The sequence below is a fragment of the Mya arenaria genome, chromosome 12, assembly GCF_026914265.1.
Source record: "Mya arenaria isolate MELC-2E11 chromosome 12, ASM2691426v1".
Taxonomy (NCBI): domain Eukaryota; kingdom Metazoa; phylum Mollusca; class Bivalvia; order Myida; family Myidae; genus Mya; species Mya arenaria.
In genome coordinates, this window is record NC_069133.1 from 7565791 (window position 1) to 7588633 (window position 22843).

Consider the following 22843-nt stretch of genomic DNA (forward strand, 5'->3'; position numbering starts at 1 on the left):
TAGCCGCCTCTGTCTCGCTGTCGACCAAGGATGGGCACAGAATAGTTACTTCGTAACACAATCTACAAATTATAATTGCTAATTAATTGATGATGCCGTCCTTGTTGGGTGTCGCCGACTGTCGTGGGACGATCTCCAATTATATTTGTAGCTCAAAATGGATCTTAGTGTAATTTCCGACCTTTAATCTTGTTGAGTGTGGTAATTTGTTGATCTCCTGGAATTTTATATTTTGGAAGCCAGTTAAGGTTTCAATATCTCTAGAGTTAGATCTATTTAGCCGCCTTACGGAAAAAAATGAGCAATGGGTGCATAAAAAATACATTTTGAAGAAATTGAATCCTTTCGTAAGTAACGTAGGTTTACAAGGTTGTATGGAGCAGGTCTGATACGCTTAATTCTATCAGACTCTTAATAAGGCTTCATTTATTCCACAAAAATGAGTGTCTTAAATTCCTTGATATTCTCTTGGAAGTGGTTTAAGGGCGTTCGCAATACCAAGTGATTGATGAATGTCAAGAACGTTTCAAATTTTCGGTTACTTGTTGAAATTCTGTTTGCATTTTTAACAGTATCAATATCTGTGTATGTTTCTTTGTCAATGGCAAAATGTTCTTGGTGTTTTTAGATAAGGAAAGCTATTCATTTAAAACAAATAGAAAATATAGACTTGAATTCACATCTGGGTATCAAAAAATGCAAAAATCGTTGTAAAATTTGAACGATCCCTAAAACCCCACACTTTATTGGGACTGGATAGTGTCAAGTTATTTTGGCACCAGGAATTATTCCTACCTTGTCGCGCTTATGTGTACATTTGATCAAAACAAAATCTGATAAAATCTTCGATCATAAATGTTGCTCTTAAGAACTCTCGTACAAGTCTGAAAGAATGAATGTATTACAATTGCGAAAAAGCCAACCTTAAAATACATTGAGATCGACTTTGTGGCATAATCAAAAATGATTTATATCCTTAGATCCCTCCAGTCTGTAATGATAATAAACCCCTTAAAATTATTTGTATGGAAACGGTCATATAAGAGTCATTGCCACCCTACACGGTCTTGTATAAACAATGTAATCTACTTATCATGGTGTTTCAAAGACATTTTGAATGTGACATGCATTAGGCATTCTCGTTGGCGATGTCTAAATGGTTGGCATTTGTAGTTTCCTTGATATATCCCTCTTCGTTAGTAACATTGGTCACTGTTCATATTAGCCAAGAATATCTAGTTTTCTCATTTATATGTATGATACTTGAACTGTGTATAAATTATATTTTCGCCTCAATTAATACCTCTTTATAAGTAATGGTACTTATTCATCAATAATTGCAGAATTGTCCTTGTCTTCTATTCGTAATAATTGATCTTTGACAAATGTTTTCTTGCCAAAAAAGGCTTAATGTATTGGGAAGCTCTGATAAGTGTTGAAATTATGTTAATCTATGTCATACGTATTCCCGCGAACAATGTAACTCTAGCTATATAAATCGTTGATATATGTTGTAATAATTTAACTTATATATATATATTACCATGTATACATAGAAATCTACTGATTCACGGAGCTATATTATACAACTAGCAAGGAATTAAAACACATTTTTAATTTCAAATATGTATTTGGTTTGCCTGTTCTTTACAGTAAAAGCGAAAAAAATAATTAAAATGTGTTTCATTGTAACTATCTTAAACTCTTATATCTCAGATAACATTCAAACAAAAAACTGGCCGTTAGTAATGAAATACGAAATGTATGATATAAATTTTCTTACAATTATTATAATTGCTTAAAGCTGATTTATCTGACATACAAACAAATATTTCAAAAATATATATGTTGTTTACATTGGCAAATTGTGACATCAATTCAGAGAAGACATAAGCATTGTATTAGTTCTTGTACATTTATATATTTATATATTCTTGTACATATTATATAGCCAAAGGAAACGTTGACATCACTGTATTTGGCAAAAACATTGCACATGTGAACATTCCATATTATACATTAACATTTTAATAAATGAATAAATGACGTTCTTCAATGCAAACCCTACACAATTCGGAAATATACAATTCAGGCATGTTGTCCAAAGTATTTGTTTGCTGTGAATAAAAGGATCTCCACCGCCGACTCCATATGAAAGTATTTCTTGCATGGGTCACAGCTGTTTTCACGCATTTCTTGATGGATAAGAGGGAGAACGCACTTGAGGTAGACTAACATATATTTTATAAAGAAAGGAATGGTTTGTAGACAAGTGATTATATCGGTTCTTGCACTTTATTTAAATTCGGTATAATATGGTTGTGTTTCTCGTGCACGTGTTGATATGTGGCGCTACTTTTCCCCGTTGATATTCCCCTCAAAAATGGCAGGATTACAAACTTCGGGTATTTCTTCGGTCATCTGAAAATATACAATAGTAACTTTGTTGATTTAATACGAGCATATAGGTACAAAAACATATTTCTCTCGTCACACTACTATATTTATATACCTACGAAGTATATATGCATATATGAATTTACTTTTTTTCCTTATTAATATGTAAAACGTTTGAAACCTACAGTTTAATATTACTTGAAAGATATGTTGCGTAAAAGTTACTTATGTTTACACTGGTAATTGAGAAAACGATAATTTACATTGTATACAAATGTTTTGCAGACGGGATTTGCAAAAGTTATAGTTTCCGTTCAAAACTTTATGTTAACGTTGTTTTACCCTCCTGCATATCGAATTGTAAACAGTGCAATTTACAAATTTTTAACGAAACAACTATTAACGTTATATATCTATATCTATATTTATATATATATATATATATATATATATATATATATATATATTTATTTATATATATATATTTGTTTCGGTAGAAATCCTTAATTTTAGTATATGCATGCTCTTGATGTGTTGCAAATGTAATGTACAATACATTCTTTTAGTAGCAAGCATACATCGTGAGAAATAAATCATTTGAACATGACTGTAAATATTGATTAATAACTAGTTAAAATAAGTATATATTTTATAGTAGAAAAAGCCTTTTTTGTAGAATGACATACATATTAATCAACTCATATCCTGTTTGCTTCATCATCTCCCTGATATTTCCGTTTAAAGTGTTTTGATTATGATTTGAACATAAAATATGAAATCTGAAAAAAAACGTATCACATTTTTAAATGATTCCGTATTTACAGAAGCCTAACGCGCATGCTCAAATATACTTAGTAACGCAGGCGAAACAGAAGGTTTGCCGTAGAAATTTAAATGCCTTTGTCAAGAAAAATACTGTTTTACATCAAAAGTGTTAGTCGGTTGGTCTCTGGGGAGTACCACTTGTCGTTGCATGCTTAAAGATACATCGCACTCAATATTTGGTCTCGTACAATATGGACTTGACGCTAACAATTTGAAGTGATACAATTATACTCCAAATCAACATAATAAAAGAAAGCGAAGTAAATATATTTTATATAAAAATAGAAAACGGCTAACAAAATTTAAAAATCCTTAAATCAATGATAACGTTCTCAAAAACTTAGAAGTTAAAACATCACTCTATACACTAAATATTGAATAATCAACTACAATTCATAATATGATAGTGAAAAACAAAATTTAATAATATATTAAAGATTGTGTAATTTCTTATACAAAGTAGCATAAACGTATCCCGATCTTCACAAGAAAATAAAAACCGAAAAGTATATTTGAATAGTTATGATGCAATCAGGCGCGTCGTTTTGACTCAATCGTTAAACATTATTCAATGCAAGGCATATGGACAGTATCAGGACTTGTGATCTCTTCACTAAATCATAGCCACAACAGGACAAACAGGACAAACATGACTTTAAAACACATCTTTCTTATTCCTTCAGATTATTTGGTTGTCGAAACGTTGCCATTTATGGGCTAAGACAACTAAATAGACATTTATGTGAAGCGCATCATAGCCTCTAATTGAATAAGAATATCTGGCTTCGTTTGGTGCTTTCCGACGTATTGCAATGCTATTGGGACTAAACGTTAATGCGATTGTCGTAAGCCGTTTAAGAGTGATCGATTTACCATCGCAAATCAAGTACCAAAGTGTAATGATAATTACTCTCTCGAACGAGACGTTTTGACTAGAATATTTGAATAGATGTAATGCAAATTTGTCTATATTATTTGCATGTGCAACTGTCAACGATCAAAAATGGCTTCTTGACGTTAAACAACCACAACTTAATCTACTGTGTTCGTATCAAGAATAATAATAATGTAGACCTATGAGATGTTCCGACAAAAAAAGACTAATATCAGCTCATTATAACTACAATCAAGAACTGGTTCAATTGTCTGAAAAAGGTATTGTTCATGTTTAATTCAACAGAATATTTAAAACGATATAATTGTACCCATCCGTCTGTTTACAAATTCTTAGAGTTCTTGAACTAAGATAATAGACAAAATATATATAGTTATCTTTGTTTGTTAAAGAAGCATGTTTAAGGCGAACAATGTTGAATATGGTAGTTTAATATTGTTTCTGTTCATTATGGTCATCTTAGTTGAAAATAATACTTCATATATATGGTATTACCTGTTCAATTAACATGTTTGTGTTTAAGCATGTGGTTACGAGGACGAGGCACCTTGTCTTATTAAACTTTCTGTTCTTTTCTGTTTTGTTCTAAGTTTTCTTTTCTTCGTATTTGATACATTATTCGTAACAAAATTTATTCATTTTAATTGTCCAAATTTCAGTATAATATAATAATGTATATGTTCGGACTCAAACTTTAAAGGAAAATATACATTTATTTCTTATCCCGTTCCGTATGTGATAATACAAAGAAATCCAGAGGGACACTCCCAGTAGTAATAGCTTCAAACATAAACCCTGGTTAGAGGCACAACTCAAGGGCTCAAACAAAAATCATCTAGAGGCAATCAAAGATACACATGTTTCAGGATGATAAAAATAAGCAGTTAAATCATAGTTTGGCTGCAAAATACCATCCATAAATATTTGTAAACGTTTGGCAGATACCAAAGTGCATTCAAATAGGATATTGCCATGATGTATTTTCATTCAAACTATGGATAAAGCAATGATTCAGTTTTATGCATCAGTCAAAGGCCAGCAAGCTAAATAACTGTATTAAAATGTACTAAATATCGCAATATTCAAGACAAAATAGGCCGACAATACTTCACTTTTATAGAACCTAAAACTATCGCTCTTTCAAGACAGAGAAATTGTAACTATATCCGGTTATGCATCTGATATCTATGGCATGTTTCCCTTCCAATAATGTAATTTTAATATTACTCAATTGGCACATGAAACGCCATTTCTTTCCAAACCCTCCATTCAACCCCACAATTCCCGTCAATAAGGGATCAGGTAAAGACAAAACACCATAAAACACCACACTCAACGTATGAAGTATGCTGATATTGAAAGCAGTGATTTCTTACAAGTCTATGAGACATAGCCGTTGTAACAAATAAAATATTGTTTTATGGTATCCTTTGGGAAATAATTATGTATCAGTGTACAATTTAAACACTCAGGAAAATATTTTACTAGAACGTAATGAAACACAAAGCAAACATTAATATGATTTTATAATACTTTGAGCTTTTAAGACTATATAAAAACAGAAATTACAGTCAGATCTTTTATGATATTTTTTGTAGTCAAATAAATTCTTAACGCCCCCGTTTTATAATATCAAAATAGTTTGTTCAGTCATTTAATAGATTAACAATTTGTTTTGTTTGCTCCACCTCCAGCATATGAGTTAGTGAGTTACATTCCGTTTATTTGTTACAACATTTGCTTTTGTGGTTCTTTTTTCATGCACGCGTCGAAAAATAGATTTTGTAGACCTAATTCAAGATTACTTCATACTCATGTCACAATCAAGAATTTCTTAAAGAAAACAATCGCCAAATATCTGTGTCATATTCACGATCTATTCTTCACATAGCCTCACGTCTTTTTTTCCATAAACTAGTAGGTAATATAGGTTATTTCAACCCGTAGCAAACTGAAGACGACCACGTGATGAAGATACTTTGTAGACAAGTGAAACAGGTAAGAAATGTAAACAACATGGAAGAACAAAGTTTAGCAGTTTATATAACTCATTTGTATTAATCGTTTTCTTGATTCTCCCAGGGAGGGTGCGTAACGTGAACATACCTTTAAGGTTGTACTAATAAAACGGCCGTTTGTATTTACTGGGCTAATCTTGTTCGAAGAGAATAAGCACAGATTGATGTTTATTACTTGAGCGCAGGATTGTAAAGGAATTGGGGTATTGAAGAATAAGTGAGAACGTTGCCGGTTACCATAGATAACTGGGAGGGATGCAAAGAAGAACTCATCTACAAGTGTTACAATTGCACTTTAAGACACATGTTGTGTCTATGCGTAAAAAATATTTGCAAAGACCTACAACATTTTTATAGTGGCATTTATCCTTTTATAATACTATAAATGGGGAAGAAATATAACATAAGCACATAATATTACTTCCCGCAACATCCACACCCCCGCTACAAATACCGTCGTCAAAGTAACAGGTTAAAAACAAAGCGCAATACAACACCACAGCCGCCAAATAAATACGAACGTATTCAGACGTCAAACACATTGACTACTCAAAAGCCCTCGGGAAATAATAGTTGTAAAAATAAATGAAAACTTGTTAAGGTATTCTTTGAGAATAGTAATATATCCGTATGCAATAGCAACAAACATGAAGTGTTATAGCAGAATGAAATAATATACAATGCACTAAACAAAAGTATTTATATAACTATTTGACCTATACTGTTACACATAATATATTAGAAATTGAATTTCATAAATATCATTGTTTCTTTTAATTGCTAAGGAACTTCTAAAGCTCTCATTTAAAACGTTTTTTTTATTTATTTTGCGGTGAATCAGTCCATGAGTGTCAAAAACTGTAATGTTTATTAATTTGTTGTTCATATGATATATTTGATATGTTATGCAATTTTCTTCTGAATGTTTTATTTGACGTACGTCAGCCATGCATCTATTTATGAATGTTTAGCTGTTTATTTTTTTTAGTCTGCATTTCTTGAATTATTATATACAATCGACATTTCAAGTTTGAAGTTAGTCGACGTTGTGGTGACAATTCTAGACATAGAACACCTGCTCAGACATGTCAAGAAGCGTTATCTTATTATATAAATATATATTGCTTTAATAATACAATAGCATTAGCCGCATATTTATAGTAACACACAATGTTTTAAAAGGCTGTCTAAAACGGACCAAAGCGCAACATTCCTTCAAGACAATAACTTGTTTACTACTTATCTCTCATGAAAGCTTGAAACGAAAGCATTTTGTCAAAACATGGAGCAAGTTTCACTGTCACTGCAGCAGACAGAAACGTTACGGAATCCGTCAGTTCGGTATCACTTTGACATTTTTTATTTGTTAAAGCCTGACATTTTTGCAACTACGAATTCTGCAAATATAGTAAATAGCTTCGAATCAATAGAAAAGAGTGGTTGCTACTATAAAGGTAATGTTATCATTAAATATACGTCCTTCAATAACAGTTACAAAACTTTTTAATTATTACATATTTTCTTTTGTTTTCTGATGCAATTTCAAATTGAAGATATGATTTAATAGCATATCCCTTTTTGATTGTCTATATAAAAATAATTTTCGTAAAAGAGTCTTAGTCTATTGTTAACAATTAATATTGTGGAGTTCAAATCGTCAACTTGATGCATTGAGTTGAGTGAAATGCATAATATTTCCTAAAGGATATACACTTCATATGTATCTTCCTATACTTTTCACAGCAAACAGGCATGCTTAAGATTGAAAAATTGCCATTTCTAGCGTTTCATGTATATGACAACCCTACTTTTCGCTAAAACTCAGTTCGAACCCAATTCATTGAAACACTAAAAACGGAATGTCGCGTTTCTCCTCAGACTCAAACACAAACTTAAACTGAAGCAGCATTCTCAATCTTAAATATAGAGAGGGAATCCTTGTCCGCGCCCTGTACTTGTCATTTAGTTATAACGTATCATACCGTCAAATGCAGCACATCAACAAACTGAGTTATGTTTTACTCCATTTATCATGAATTTTATGATATCTTCGTTGCACTTTGGATTTGATGCAATGAATTAAAAATATTATCTTGTATCTAGTAATATTTCATTACAAGCATATTAAGGAATTGAGTTAAATACAAATCCCGATAAATTTAATCTCGAGAGGAAGATGCAGAGGAAGTCACTATAGAAAGTGAATAAATATTTATGACAGAAATCTTACAAATAAGTTTTAACGACGTTCTGGTTTGTGACTATGGTCATATATATGTATGTATAATCATTTATGAAATTGTTTCGATGATGAGTACCATTTTATAATTGATTGTGAACTATATATACGTTGGACGACCATAAACAGATATATAGTATTATGTAAGAAACAATGTGATACATTTTGTTATCCATCGATCAAATTACCAATGTAAAAATGTATCCAATGCTCTCACGTTGATAACAGCTTTTGTACATATTACGGAAACATATTTGATCTCCTCTCAAACTTTTCATGCTATGTTCTTTCATTTTTGATATTTTGACAGTTAAAATATTCGTAGTCAAACCAACGTTCTGAATCCTAAATATTTAATAATCAATTACCATTAATATTATTATAGACAAAAAACAACATTTCATCAATATAAAGGTCTGCGTATTTCTTAAACAAAATAACATATAGGTACGCCGACTAATACAATAGAAAAAGAAACCGAAAGAATATTTAAATTGAAATGATGCACTGAGGGGCTTCGTCTTGACCACTCGTTGGTTTTCCAACACTCATTAAACATAACTCAATGGCAGGCATATGGACAGTATCATGACTCGTGATAGCTTCACTGAATCAAACTTAAGGCAAGCATGTCATAAAACACAGCTTTCTTACTCCTGCAGATTATTTGGTTGTCGAAACGTTGCCATTTATTGGCTATAACAACTAAATAGACATTTATGTGGAGCGCATCATACACTCAAATTGAATAAGAATATGTTGCTTAGATTGGTACTTTCCGACGTATTGCAATGCTATTGGGACTAAACGTTAATGCGATTGTCGTAAGCCATTTAAGAGTGATCGATTTCACATCGCAAATCAAGAACCAAAGGGTAATGAGAATTACTCTCTCGAACACGACGTTTTGACTAGAATATTTAAATAGATGCAATGCAAATTTGTATATGTTATTTTCATGTGAAACTGTAAATGTACAAAATGGCTTACTTCACATCAAAACCCATAACTAATTTTACCTTCAAAAATGAAATTCTTATGCTGTGCTTTGATTGTGTTCATATCAACGATGATGTTGTGGACCTATAAGATGCTCCGACAAAGATATTGTTAAACAAATATCAGTTCATTGTAGCTCCATTCAAGAAATGGTTCAAATGTCTAGGAAGATTATTGTCCATGTTTTATTTAAAGAGATATAGAAGATAAATTCCAGTCAAAGTTTTAATCTTATTCAAAGTAAATATGATTAACGACATTAATTCACTCATCCGTCTATTTAATAGTCCATAGTGTTCTTTAACTATGTATCTATGTATTTTGATATACATATATTCAGAATCAATAATGCTCTCACACATGCACACGTACAAACACTCGCTCCCACACCCGCACACACGCACGCACACATACATATTGCATACACACCCGATCGTATGATGTTTATACGATCGGTGTCCCATGTATTAGATTTTTTTTATATATCTTTTAAGTCTAAGATTTCTTTGTATGGCTATTTGTGTCTTTTATTATTAAATAATATTGTATGTTAAAGTACTTCCCATTTTTTTGCTGTGGGTTTCAAGTGTGTCATTGTTCAACGCAATTTGTTCTTCTATTTTACTAAATTGGCACATGAAACGAGATTTCTCCCCATAACCTCCATCCACCCCCGAAATTCCCGTCATCAAGTAAACAGGTAAAGATAGACCACAATAAAACGCCACAAACACCGTAAATGCTGAAATATGCTGATATTGAAAGCAGTGATTTCTTAGACGTCTATGAAACATAGCCGTTGTAAAAAATAACCATTGTTTTATGGTATCCTTTGGGAAATAATACTGTGTAGTGTACAATTAAAACACTCAGGAAAATGTCATCACTAGAATGAAATCAAATACATTGTACCAAAGCCCAAAGCCACATGATAATATAATACTTTGAGCTTTTTAGACAATGTACAAAATAGAAAGTCTGATCTGTTATGGTATCTTTTATAGTCAAAGAAATTCTCAACGTCCCCATTTTATTATAGCAATGCGTTTGTTCGGTCTTATCATAGAAGAATAATTTGTTTTGTCTGCTTCACCTTCAAAACCTGAGTTATTGAGATATATTCCGTTTATTTTTAACACCATTTGTTCTTATGTTTCTTTTTTATGCACGCGTCGAAACATATATTTTGTAGAACTTATTCATGGTTTCTTCATACTCATGTCACAATCAAGATTTGCTTAAAAAACTACTGCCATACGTCTGTATCAGTTCATATCCACGATCTGTTCTTCACAAAGCCTGAAGTCTTTATTCCATAAACTAGAAGGTAATATAGATTATTTCAACCCGTAGGCAAACCAAAGACGACCACGCGATGAAGACACTTTGTATACATTGTACATGTGAAATAGGTAAGAAATGTTGACAACATGGCAAAAAATGAAGCAGTTTATATAACTCATTTGTGTTACTTGTTTTCTTGATTCTCCCTAGGGAGAGTGGGTTACGTAAAACATACCTTTTAGTTTTAACTTTACTGAGAACAGCCGTTTGTGTTTACTGGGCTAATCTTGTTCGGAGAGTATAAGCACAGATTAATGTTTTATTACTTGACCGCAGGATAAGTGAGAACGTTGCCGGTGAACATAGAGACCTGTATGCGATGCAAAAATGAACTCAACTTCAATTTATTACAATAACACTTTAGGACACATGCCATTTCTATGCGTCAAAAATACTTGCAAAAAAACTTCAGCAATTTTACTATTGTCATTAAATCTTTATAATAATATTACTGAGGAAGAAATGTAACATAAGCACATAATAGTACTTTTCCCACAACATCCACACCTCCGCGAGTACCGTCGTCAAGGTAACAGCTGAAAAACGAACTTCAATACAACACCACAACCGCCGAATAAATACGAACTTATGTTGACGTCAAACACATTGATTACTCAAAAGCCCTCGGGAAATAACCATTCTACAAGTACATAAAAAACTTGGTAAGGTATTCTTTGAAAAATCGTAATGTATCAGTGTACATTTCCAACACCCAGGAAAGTATTATTGCTAGAATAAAATAAAATAGGACGCACAAAACCACAGTATTTATATAATTATTTGAGTTTTACTTTTATATACATATTATCAGATATTGAATTTCAAAAATATTATAGTTTATACTCCAATGAAATTCCAACGCCCCCATTTAATTATGGCAATGTTGTTATCCTGTATTTTCAGACCAGAATCCCTGTTTAATATTTTGCCGTTATCAGCACGACATTAATCATTTCACTCTTTACATGCAAGTTTAAGACGCAAACACAACATAACACAATACTTAAGCTTTAAATATTACAATATTCGCGGTCAACATGTACAAATTTCATTGTTCGTGAAGATTTTACACAGATAGTGGCGCGACATTTTAATAACAAGCAAACTGTTTATGAGGATGTTAATTAAATGAAATCATTGTGTCCATAAGGACCATATCATCAATCAATAGTATGCATATTAACAAATGAAGTTTAAAGGTAATAATGGTTAAAATGCTATATTATGTAAAGCATACATATCAAATAACAATCCAATGATTGTGTGTTGTTTTGTCTTTGATAAACACATTGTAAAACCAACAATGAACTAGAGTTAAAGAGCGCGCAAACAAGAAAAAGACCAACACGAAATACACAGTGATAACTTAAGATGTATAAAAAAACTTGCGTTCTCTTATATTGATATTGCTCAAATTATTACTAAGCTAATAGTGTTCGTGGAGTACAACAACAGATTGATTTATTAATTGAATGCCGGATTAAAGAAGTCTTGGGTAAATGAAGAATAAGTGAGAACATGGCCGTTGACCATACATAACTGGATAGCACAACAGTTAGGGTTATTAAAATATCCCAGGTGCAAACTCATATGAAAATGAAGATCAGCTTAATGCCCTGTACAAGTCTTGATTAACTTTATGTTCTGTCATGACCTGTTCTGTTCTGGATAGGCTAAATGGGGGTCTATTGGTTCCTTTTAAAAGCTATGATATTGGTACTTTGTATAGGTATAAATGAACCATATGTTCTGTCCTGACCTGTTCTGTTCTGTTCTGGGTAGGCTATTGGGGTGATATTCCCACTTGGTAAAACTTATGATCATCCCTGATTATTTCATTAAAGACGATGGTCCTGACCTAAAGCCCTTGTGAGTATATTTCAAGAAAACCCACTTAATCTTGCATAATAATTGATGATAATAATTCTTTATTCTTCATTGTACGTAAACATATGTGAACAATTGTATTTGCGTTATTCGATGCAATATAATATGCCTTGCATGTTCGCGAAAAATGGTAGTAAATAGTGGAAGTCGTTTAAAATAATAACAAAGTAGATCATATCCAGCTTCGTCATCTTTAAATAGGACTGAGATGGAAATGATTTCACAGAACATACTGATGTATTATAACGTTCTATATTTGAGTTTTAAATTTGATCAATGGCAAGGCCGACGCTTTCGAACAAGATGTTAACATATTCTTATTAAAGCGCCATTGTTTATTCGTGTAGTGCTTGTTTTAAATTATGTCTTTCATTTCAAATACGCCATACACTTAATAAAAATGTATTTCATTTGCGGTAAATCTCTTCACAGATGTCGAACATGACAAGTTTATTAATTTATTTTTCATTTGATATATTTGATATGTTATGCCATTTTCTTCTGAATGATTTATTTGCAGTACGGCTGCCATGAATCTTTTTTATGAATGTTGAGCTACTTATTGCCTTTAGTCTACATTTCTTGAATCAGTGTATACAATCGAGATGTCAAGTTTGAAGTTAATACTCGATGTTGTGGCGACAATATAAGAGATAGAACATTTGCTTAGAAATGTCAAGAAGCGTTATTTCATCATATAAATATAAAATGCTGTCATAATACAAAAATATTAGTTCCATGTTTTATAGTAACACACAATGATGTACACGGCTGTTATAAAACGGACTGAAGGGCAACATCCCGACAAGAGAATAATACAGATTAAATTTGTCATGGCTATACTTCCATTTAATAAAGCATGTGCATGTTGATACCTTGCATTGTTTGTTTTCTGCTGATCTCTCATGAAAGCTTGAATAGAAAGTAATTTGTCAACATTTAGCACGTTTCACTGTCACGACAACAGACATGGCGGAATAAGTCAATTCAATATCACTAAGTATATAAGTCTCACGTATATGAGAACTATACATTTCTTAACAATTCAGTTCAAACCCAACTGATAAAAACAATATCAACGATATATCGCGTGAGAAACATTACTCACTTTGAAGTTAAGCACAATTACTTTTTTGCATAAGGCATTAGACAGCTATGTTCTGATCAAGCAACAATATTAAATCTCTGATATATTTATGATTTCTCGCTGAGTGCAGGCATTGGACTGAGTTTAAAGTATAACAACTCTTAATTATGTGCATCACTCAGACTCACACAAAATATCAATTTTGAACAAAGAGGTAATCCTGGACCACATACTGGTACTGCGCATTTAGTTATAACGTACCTATACCGTTTTATGCAACACATGAATATACTGAGGGATCTTTTACTCCCTTCATCATGCATTTTATGATACTGTTATTGCCTTTGGGATTCAAGCAATTCATTTAAAATATTCCCTTAAAAAATAATAACCATTGATAAAAAGCGTATTAAGAAATCGATATGAATACAATTCCTGATATAGTTTTCCTCTAAAGGTGCAGAGAAAGCAAATGAATTGCTCTTACGTTGAGAAAAGCTTCTGTCCATATTACGAACACATATTCGTTCTCCCCTTATGCTTCAAATGCTATGTCTTTATATAATGAACTTTTTTATATAAAACTTGTACTTGTATCACGTGATATTTGGCTGACCATTGACTCACGTGCCACTCGACCGCACTGCTCAACAACAGCACACGGCAACATAATACACACAAGACAAAAACGTGGTTTGTTTAAATTTCAATTTGCTAGCTAGGGTAAGACTCATACAAATACCAATACTTTTGAAAGACGTTAGTGCTGGTTACTTTCCCAGGTTCAATAGCCATTTTTAATGCGTTGACCCTGCAATGACTGTAACCCTAACCCTACAATGACTGGAACGGCTTGTTACACGTATATAATTGCCTTTAAACTACATGTACATTGTACTGGACTGACAACCAACATCTGGAGCAAATCCAACCCAGTAAAAGTTTGGATAAAGTGCGTCAGTTTGGAAAAATGAAAATAAAGGAAGGTGTATTTTTGAAGAAATGATGGACTTCATTGTCTCCAGAAAAAGCCGTGTCGCAGATTTAGAAAGGTTCAAATTAGTTACCATTTGTTCAAGGCGTTTTATAAAGATATGCTTTTCACTACCATTACTTTGAAACGACTACTTGGTAAACTTTATCTGTGTTTATAATTAGTCTAATTAACTACAAGCTGTATGATTTTCTGTCATCACAGGAGCTGTCCATATCGACTTTTCCCAGCTGCAATTGCCCACACTTGTATGCCTATAGAGAACAATGCTACTAATTGGTATCGAGCTTCTGTGATCACTGTAATTTTCATGAAGTGTGGGGGGAGGGACAAATGAGTCCAGTTCCAGATGCCAATTGACTTAGACCTTGGGTATGGCGGGAAAAAGCACGCGTTTGCTCCGATATTTTGTGTTTGCAAGAGATTCAAGTTAAAAAGGTTGAGCCAATGAGATCGACAAACTAATATGTTTTTGTTGCAATATTTACTTTTTCTGGTCTTTATTCAATGATGTATTCTGTGTGTGTTTCCTTATGGTGTATTTAAATGTTGGAAATGAGTATTGTGCATTTAAAAACCCATTGTACATTTTTGTATGTCAGTCCTGTAGTTTACTGGGTATTATTGAGCTAAACTATCAGGGGCGGTAACAGGATTTAATGTAAGCGGAGGAGAGTCTTTAGGGCGTACATCCTCCAAATCGAATTTATTTGGTTGAAAGTGTAAGCAGGGGGTGGGGAGTTACTCCCGTATTTTTTAAAAATTTAAAGTCCGAAATGGTGCATTTTGGGCGTACATGTGCTGTGTTATTCTAGTTCTCTTGCATTGAAATAAAATGTAAACGTGTACTATTTTTGTTCCGTTGGTGATGATCACCCTCACTAATGTTATTTAGGCAAAACTAAACGGTATTATTATCTAAAGCGTTAAGTATGGTTTGGTTGTTTAAGTTATAAGATTATTCAGAATTCCAACACAGTTGTTGTTTTAAGCTTGTTCAGCCAGATAGATATTGAAACTAAGTACGATTAAATGAAGATTTAAAAAAGTGCAACGCACTCCTTTTAGTATTTTGTACTTTCAGTTTCACTTTTACGAATATTTTTTACTTAGGCGTGTTTGTGTGTATCGTCAATCCAAATAGTTACGTTGATTACCGGTTAAACTCTCCTTATATTTCGACTGTTCCCCTTAAACGATATATAAGGAATACTAAGGTAATTGCCGTGGATTGAGGAGTTTATTTGGCAAGGCGGAGGAATTTCGGCTCTCCGGATAAATTCCGTAGCCGAGCCGGATAAACTTTCTCTATCCACGACACAATCCTAGTCTTGTATTTGTCCTATTACATTTCTAATCAAAACACGGATCAACTACCTTAAATTAACAGGTACCTTTTCCCTGTTATCATCGGCACACTAGGTACCCTATGTGCCCAAAAAATAGTTCTTCAAAACTTCTTAATTCTATTCAATCAATATGTTTATAATTGCACTTTAATACGTCAATATCAATTTTTTAAAAAAAGCGCATAAACGTGGATCAGTCATCAAACATTATTGGATGATGTAACAATAATTCCGCAAATCACGGACTACAGTACACAGGTCATGGTTCAAGATCGCGAGTGTTTACAAACAATCGACGCATGTTTCGTTTGATTCATGTTGATATTAAAAAATAAAGTGTTGGATGTTCAAAACTGCACAGACAAAAGGGATAATCATCTTTTTGTAAGTGAGATTTTGTCATTTTCCACAGAAATGGAATTAACTGTCGTTGGATGATGCACACCCAGTTTTCAGCATTTGTGGGTGGGGTACGTGCAAATGTAGAATTTTTGGCCGATTTTCTTTGCCAGTATCATAATCATGCAGAGTGATAGGACTTTCTAGGCGAGAGATTTTTGAGGTCATTTGTAAGCGGTTTATTGATAAGATACTGAAACATTATTTGTGATTTTCCTCTGTCATATCAAGGCTCATTCGGTGAATTTCCTCTGTCATATCAAGGCTCATTCGGTGAATGATTCGGTAATATTGTTAGTCGTATAAGGTTTTGGAGCATAGTGCACAGACAGAATGTAACTCTGGTTCGGGTTTCTCTGTTTTTAACGTGCATCAATTTATAGCACTGTCACTCGGAACCCAAATTTTACGTCCCTCCCGGAAGACGATTGGTATTATTTAATGGTGTGGAGCCTTCTGAAACAATTGTAAACTACTTTTATAGTTTGGTTTTGTATACATAACGATTTGCTTTTAAAAACCAACTTAAAATATTATTAAGAAGTATTTCACAGTTATACTGCTCATTTACAAATACGATTAGTATAGCCAAAAGTCAACGAAAAACAAACCTCTTTAGGTTTGTACAATTATAATGAGCACCTAGTAGGTTACAGTAGTTGTGTTGCTTGAAACACCCGCGACCTCAGAAATACTGAGAGTACAGTTGTCGGATTTATTAGTAAAATTATATTCCATTGCCAAAGGCACCCCGGGGTGGTAAAGAGTGTGTACATAATCATGAAGTGATATTACATGTTATTAACACTAATATTTACACCTCAACTTCCATTCCTTAAATGAACTGCCTTTCGGCAATTGCAGTTATCATCCGATGAACGCAACATCTTCGGATATGTTCGGATCGCAATTCATCGCATAACAATATACATGAAAATTGTTGATCTTGTTATTGTTTGTATTGTGTCAGTAGGCCCCGTAAAATATAAATCAACATTTTAGAAAGTGTTTATTTATAATATGTTAAATGTTTTGTTGCCATGAATGTTTCAATTTTAGGCTTAAAAGGGATTTCAAGTGGTTGATCTGTTACCGCGTTATTGTGACGTCATTTGATAAAATGTTTCCTGTTACAATTGGATCGTTCTATTTACAGAATGGGTAAGAAACGATTACTGAAATATAATGAAGGATTTTTTTAACAATTCATGAACGAAATAATGAATTGGTGTAAATATAAGTAATGAATTGCGGGCTTGATGTATATGAACGCTATTCGGCTGGTGAAAGTACGCGTGGCGTCCTTCGGACTCCACACACTTTGACCAGCTAAATTGCGTTCATACCCCGATAATGGCATTAAGCCCGAATTTCATTCCTTATATGGTCTTTGATCCAATTGTTGAAAAAGAAAGAAAACAGTGGCAAAATATGTCAATGAGCATAAAACTAGGAGAAAACAATTGAACCATATTTTGCTTTTGTTTATAATAAATGCTTGATAGAAAAGACTACTAGCTATCGTAAAGGAGTAGCCTATGCCAGGGATTGTCTTACAAATGGACAATAACAGGGATATATATTGCTACCGTGTTCCTCAGGCCATGATATCTAATCAGGACAAAATACGATACATGTACTTTGTAGGGTAAATACGTACAGGGGCGATTTGGAACATTAAAAGCAGGTGGCTGGACGGCCATGGTTGATCTAAATCGATTACTCTTTACTTAATCAATTATCATACAGTTTTTAAACTCGTAAATGATAAGTCGGCATTTTAAAATTAAATGAATATGATATAAATGCATTTGAAATTTGCATTTGCATTTTACTATGACGCAAGCACTTTGCCTATACATTTGTAATTCAAAGAAGTAATAAAAAAAGAATTAAAAAAAAAGGATAATAATCTTGAGGTATGTATGATATATATGCATTTTACTGAAACAGATAGCTGTGCATGCTTTTAGTATTGTGTTGCCCTTGAAGGAAACATCATTTATGTTAACTGTTGGAGCTGCTATGAAATCGGAGGAGAGCGTTTATTAAAGGAAGGAACTTGATCTAAATTAAATGATTGTCGGAGTAACTGTATATATAATTACATAATTGTGCTTTTAAGCCAAAAAAAACCCAGAAACATTCAGTCGACAATGAAATAGTAATTGTTCTATTGTTTATCTTTTATCATCTTCGACAACCACAAACTTTCTTCCGTTTCACTTCATTCATACCGTGGGACAAATGACTGACCAAATCTCATCTAAATTAATATGCACGAGATCGGGGAGACAACTCACCTTCCAAAGAATTCGCATATAAAAATAAAATATTTTTCAATGACTATAAAGTATCAGTAGCCTCCATGACCGAATGGTCTTGACTGCTGTCAAATATTATTGAACATAAAAGACGGACCCGATTCACTCCCGGCTTTCGCCAGAATTTTCAAAGGGAAAACCTCTGTTACCTCGCCGAACCAATGAAACTGTCTCATTATTTATTCATGATTTATATATTACGAGAATTTCCTTGCCAAATAGCCTACAGTACACAACGAATCATAGCGTAGTGTGCATCGGACGTATCCGACGGTGAATATATCAGAACATATAAAGATTCACTTAAAATGGTGAAGGCAGAGAGATTGCTGTTCATTTAGTATTTCGTTTAGTATTTCATTCAGTAATAAATCATTTCTTCATTCGTTTGAAGTTCCCCTATCAATGTTATGTCTGTAAAAATGGTAATTGTATCCATCTTTTATTGTGACTGTAAAAGGACAAAAACAGCTGCTCAGACAAATAAAACAATACGGATATGGAATAAATAATAATAATAAGGTTAAAATGCCTATCAGGATTTTCTATTTGTTTCAATGGGCCATTTATACCACTAGGAAGAGAAATTCCATCAGATTAAAACGGTTTAATCAGCACAGAATCTCACATTAAGACTCTTTCGGTTCAAGGGAGAAGAAACCTAGTTATGTCATGATGTTTACTGGGAAAAAAAAATATCTAAAATTTTATATAACAGTTTTGAGTCTCAATATTTATCACTAAGATGCACTTTTACAACCAAATTATACTTATCACAATTAAAACAATTGTTTTAATATACAAAAAAGATGAGTAAATATCGAAAACTATGTTTCTAATGAAGGATACCGTGCTTGATTTGAAAGGAATGTGCATTTAAAAACACGGCATTTCTACCTTGTCAGACGGTAGTTGGTTACTGTATATCTTTAAGGACCCACTTGATATTTAATATTTGTGCGTTTTCAGCCATTAAATACTCGGTTACAATTTTGTTCTCAGTAATTAATATTTTCCATAAATGCATTATTAAGTAAATAGTTAAAGGTTTATCACTCAACAACTATGTTTGTTATACATGTCTATGTCTAGATTTTTAATACGAGTGTCACTTGTGATAAGCCAAACAATCTGATGCAAACAAACTTGAACATGAATTTGAATACGATGTTTTTTTGTTAAAGTCATATATATATATTAAAGACCTTGCCTTTATTATAGACTGCATTGAAACATCTAAGAAATCTGATGGTTTCACAGACTATTCCTATCAACAAATTGCCTTCAGTTGGTCAATTTGTCTGACCATGATATTTAACATTACATTTGCAAAATGTCCGAAGCAAGTCTTCTGATATGCCAACAAATCTGAACTGCATTGTTAGTACGTTTGATTGACATTTGCGACTGTGAGACCTTTATTGTGATCCAGTTAAACATGCACAATTCCGTGCTGTGTACCAGGGTCTGCCGGAATCATAGAAATTATATCTAGTTTTGAAAAGGTTGAACAGGCTGAACGCTTTTATAAGTATTTTCCAATTTACTTTAATTCCCCTCACGCCACATGCTGGAATACCAACAGATTTCTACCACAAATGTTATCAAGTGCGTGTCGATTTACTTTAAATAAACACAGAATTTATAAAGTTAATACATTTAAAACACCGATGTTTCATCATATTATCGTGTGTTTTGCCACATTCACCGTCTTTTATGATTATTCGTGTTAAGGAATTGTGACTACTGATTTCGACTTGTATTAATCTGCTTCTTGAGTCTTAGGCGCTGAAGGTGAATGAGAACATTTTAAAAAATGAATTATTATATTTTTTATGAGTGAGCGAGCACGTGGAAACTCGTGGAAAGCAACGTGCAGGAACCGCTTGAGTTTTAGTGCGATGTCATAATATTAAGTCAGTTTGCGTTACACTAATATTTAATTTATCTTTAAAAGTCTCATTTATCTCCTTGGAATATTAGTATGTTTATTTTGGTTAATAAGGCAGCCATAAATTATTTTAACCATTCATTTTTAAAATTTTATATTTCGTCCAATTAGATGGCAGTATCTTTCAAATTGTCCGTATATTTATTTCGGTTAATGAACAATCTGCCATAATTGATTTTAGTGATTAAGTTAGGCAATACTCGTTTCAGACAGGTAATGAAGGTCTTGTGATAATTTACCTCAAGATATGCGCCCATCAAACTATTAAAACGATATTTTACGACATACACACTACAATCAGAAACTCACCTGAGCTAATTTTAACCGTAATATTCTTATATCGTGGACCAGTTTCTGGCAGTCGTTTGTTGACCCTGAACGTTTCCCCCATCCCGGCGATCGTTTACCCCATCCAGGACGTCTTTTGGTCATCTGAAAATCTTCGTAAACATTTCTCTTGCCCCACCCGGGCCTACGTTTGTCTATAGAAGAATCCTCAAATAAATTGTCATTAAAACTGTGGCCGTCGTCTCGCTTTCCCCACCCTGGTGCTCGTTTCGTTTCCATGGTGTCAATGTCATACTCATACGAACGCTTGCCCCACCCTGGACGGCGTTTGTCCATACTCTCAAAGTCACCTTCGGGGAATCCCCGCTTTCCCCACCCTGGGCGGCGCTTCTCCATATCAGCTTCTGGGCTCTCTCCGAGGCTGTTTTCTTCATATCGGGAGAGATCGGAGAGGACGGTTTGTAAGTATCCGAGCTCGGTTGCGGCTCCCGGGGAGCGCTTCCCCCAGCCAGGTGCGCGCTTTTCCAGCGAATCAACAGATAGTTCGTCTGCTTCTGTTATTACCTGTGTTGAACAAAATATGACGACAATTATTTTCAAAAGTTCTGAAATCATTCTTCTTTTTTTAAGTATATTGAACATAAGAACGGAACGCGAATTATATGAGAGCCAATACTGCCAACAAGTACAGCGCTTATATACGCGTGGCGGAACGCTGAAAGAGCGCGCGAAGTTTCTCTTAAAATCCAATGACGTCGCTTGTAAGTGAATCTCCGGAGGATGGATTCTCTTTACTGCAATACTCTGGTGTGTACGCAATGTCGTAGGTAGGGAAACATTTTATTTATTATATTAACTACAAATTGCATTACAGTCATAAAATCTGTTTTATTGGTAAGTTTCATGCCAGTAAACGATTTCATGGAAGTCTGTTTTACACCGCTAGTTAAGGTCTGTGCTAATAAAATGGTTAGGGAATATCACACCCGTTGTCACAAGTAATCATCTCTTACATGGAAATAGCATTGGTAATTATAGGTGGAGCGATCTTAAGGTTTAAAAGAATTCAATTTCCTGGAATTTCCCTCAATAAATGAGCAATTGGGCGCCGAGTTAAAGTGCGATTGCCCGACCCTGCATTTACTATTACTGCCGATTGATGGCTCTCGATTAATACTTCACTTCCTCTATTTGCAATTCCATGTTTAAGGACCTCCGTGCTGTTCACGGTGACCTATCATGAACTCATCATAAAACGGGTATTGAGTACAAGTAATGATTAAAGGAGTTCATAGCGTTGTCCCACGCATGCTGACAAAACAAGCATGAATGCCACCCGGGAAATGAATAAAGGATGATTGTTTAATTCAGTGTAAGATTGCATCATGTTTTCGGAGTGAGTCCAAAAGCTACAAAGCTACGCCACACGTGTAATATTTACTTTTGGTGTTCATGAAGTGAAATATAATGCGATTTAGCACTACAACACATATATATTTTCCTGTACGCGATGACGTTTGATTTGGAAGTGTTAGCAGACTAGATTTCAAAACAGCGAAACATATCAAAGTGTTATTTCATTATTTGATATCATATATTTATGTCTGATTTCAGCTCCCTTTGACTCTTGTTTCAAAATGAAAGATACAGTGTCTGTCTGAAGACTGTTAACATTTTTTTTCAATTTTTTAAACACAGTTGATATAAAAGGCCGTCTTGGTCACACAATAACGTTTAGAAAAAGAGGAGGGGGGGAGGGAAAGATGTCGTCGTTATTCTAATGCAATGGTCATACAGTCTTTGATATTGAAATAAACGTGAAGTATGTACATGCTCATGCATCCGCC

The 22843-nt window shown here is 33.5% G+C and overlaps 1 protein-coding gene across 1 annotated transcript; it reads right to left on the bottom strand.

The window, feature by feature from the left end:
* Nucleotides 1–1643: 1643 nt before the first annotated feature.
* On the bottom strand, nt 1644–21659 carry LOC128212402 (cerebral peptide 1-like). Its single transcript, XM_052917850.1, has 2 exons — nt 21018–21659; nt 1644–2421 (listed from the first exon to the last, which is right to left on the bottom strand). The coding sequence occupies exons 1-2, from the start codon at nt 21636–21638 to the stop codon at nt 2353–2355; spliced, it is 690 nt and encodes a 229-aa protein (XP_052773810.1). The 5' UTR covers nt 21639–21659; the 3' UTR covers nt 1644–2352.
* Nucleotides 21660–22843: the final 1184 nt, after the last annotated feature.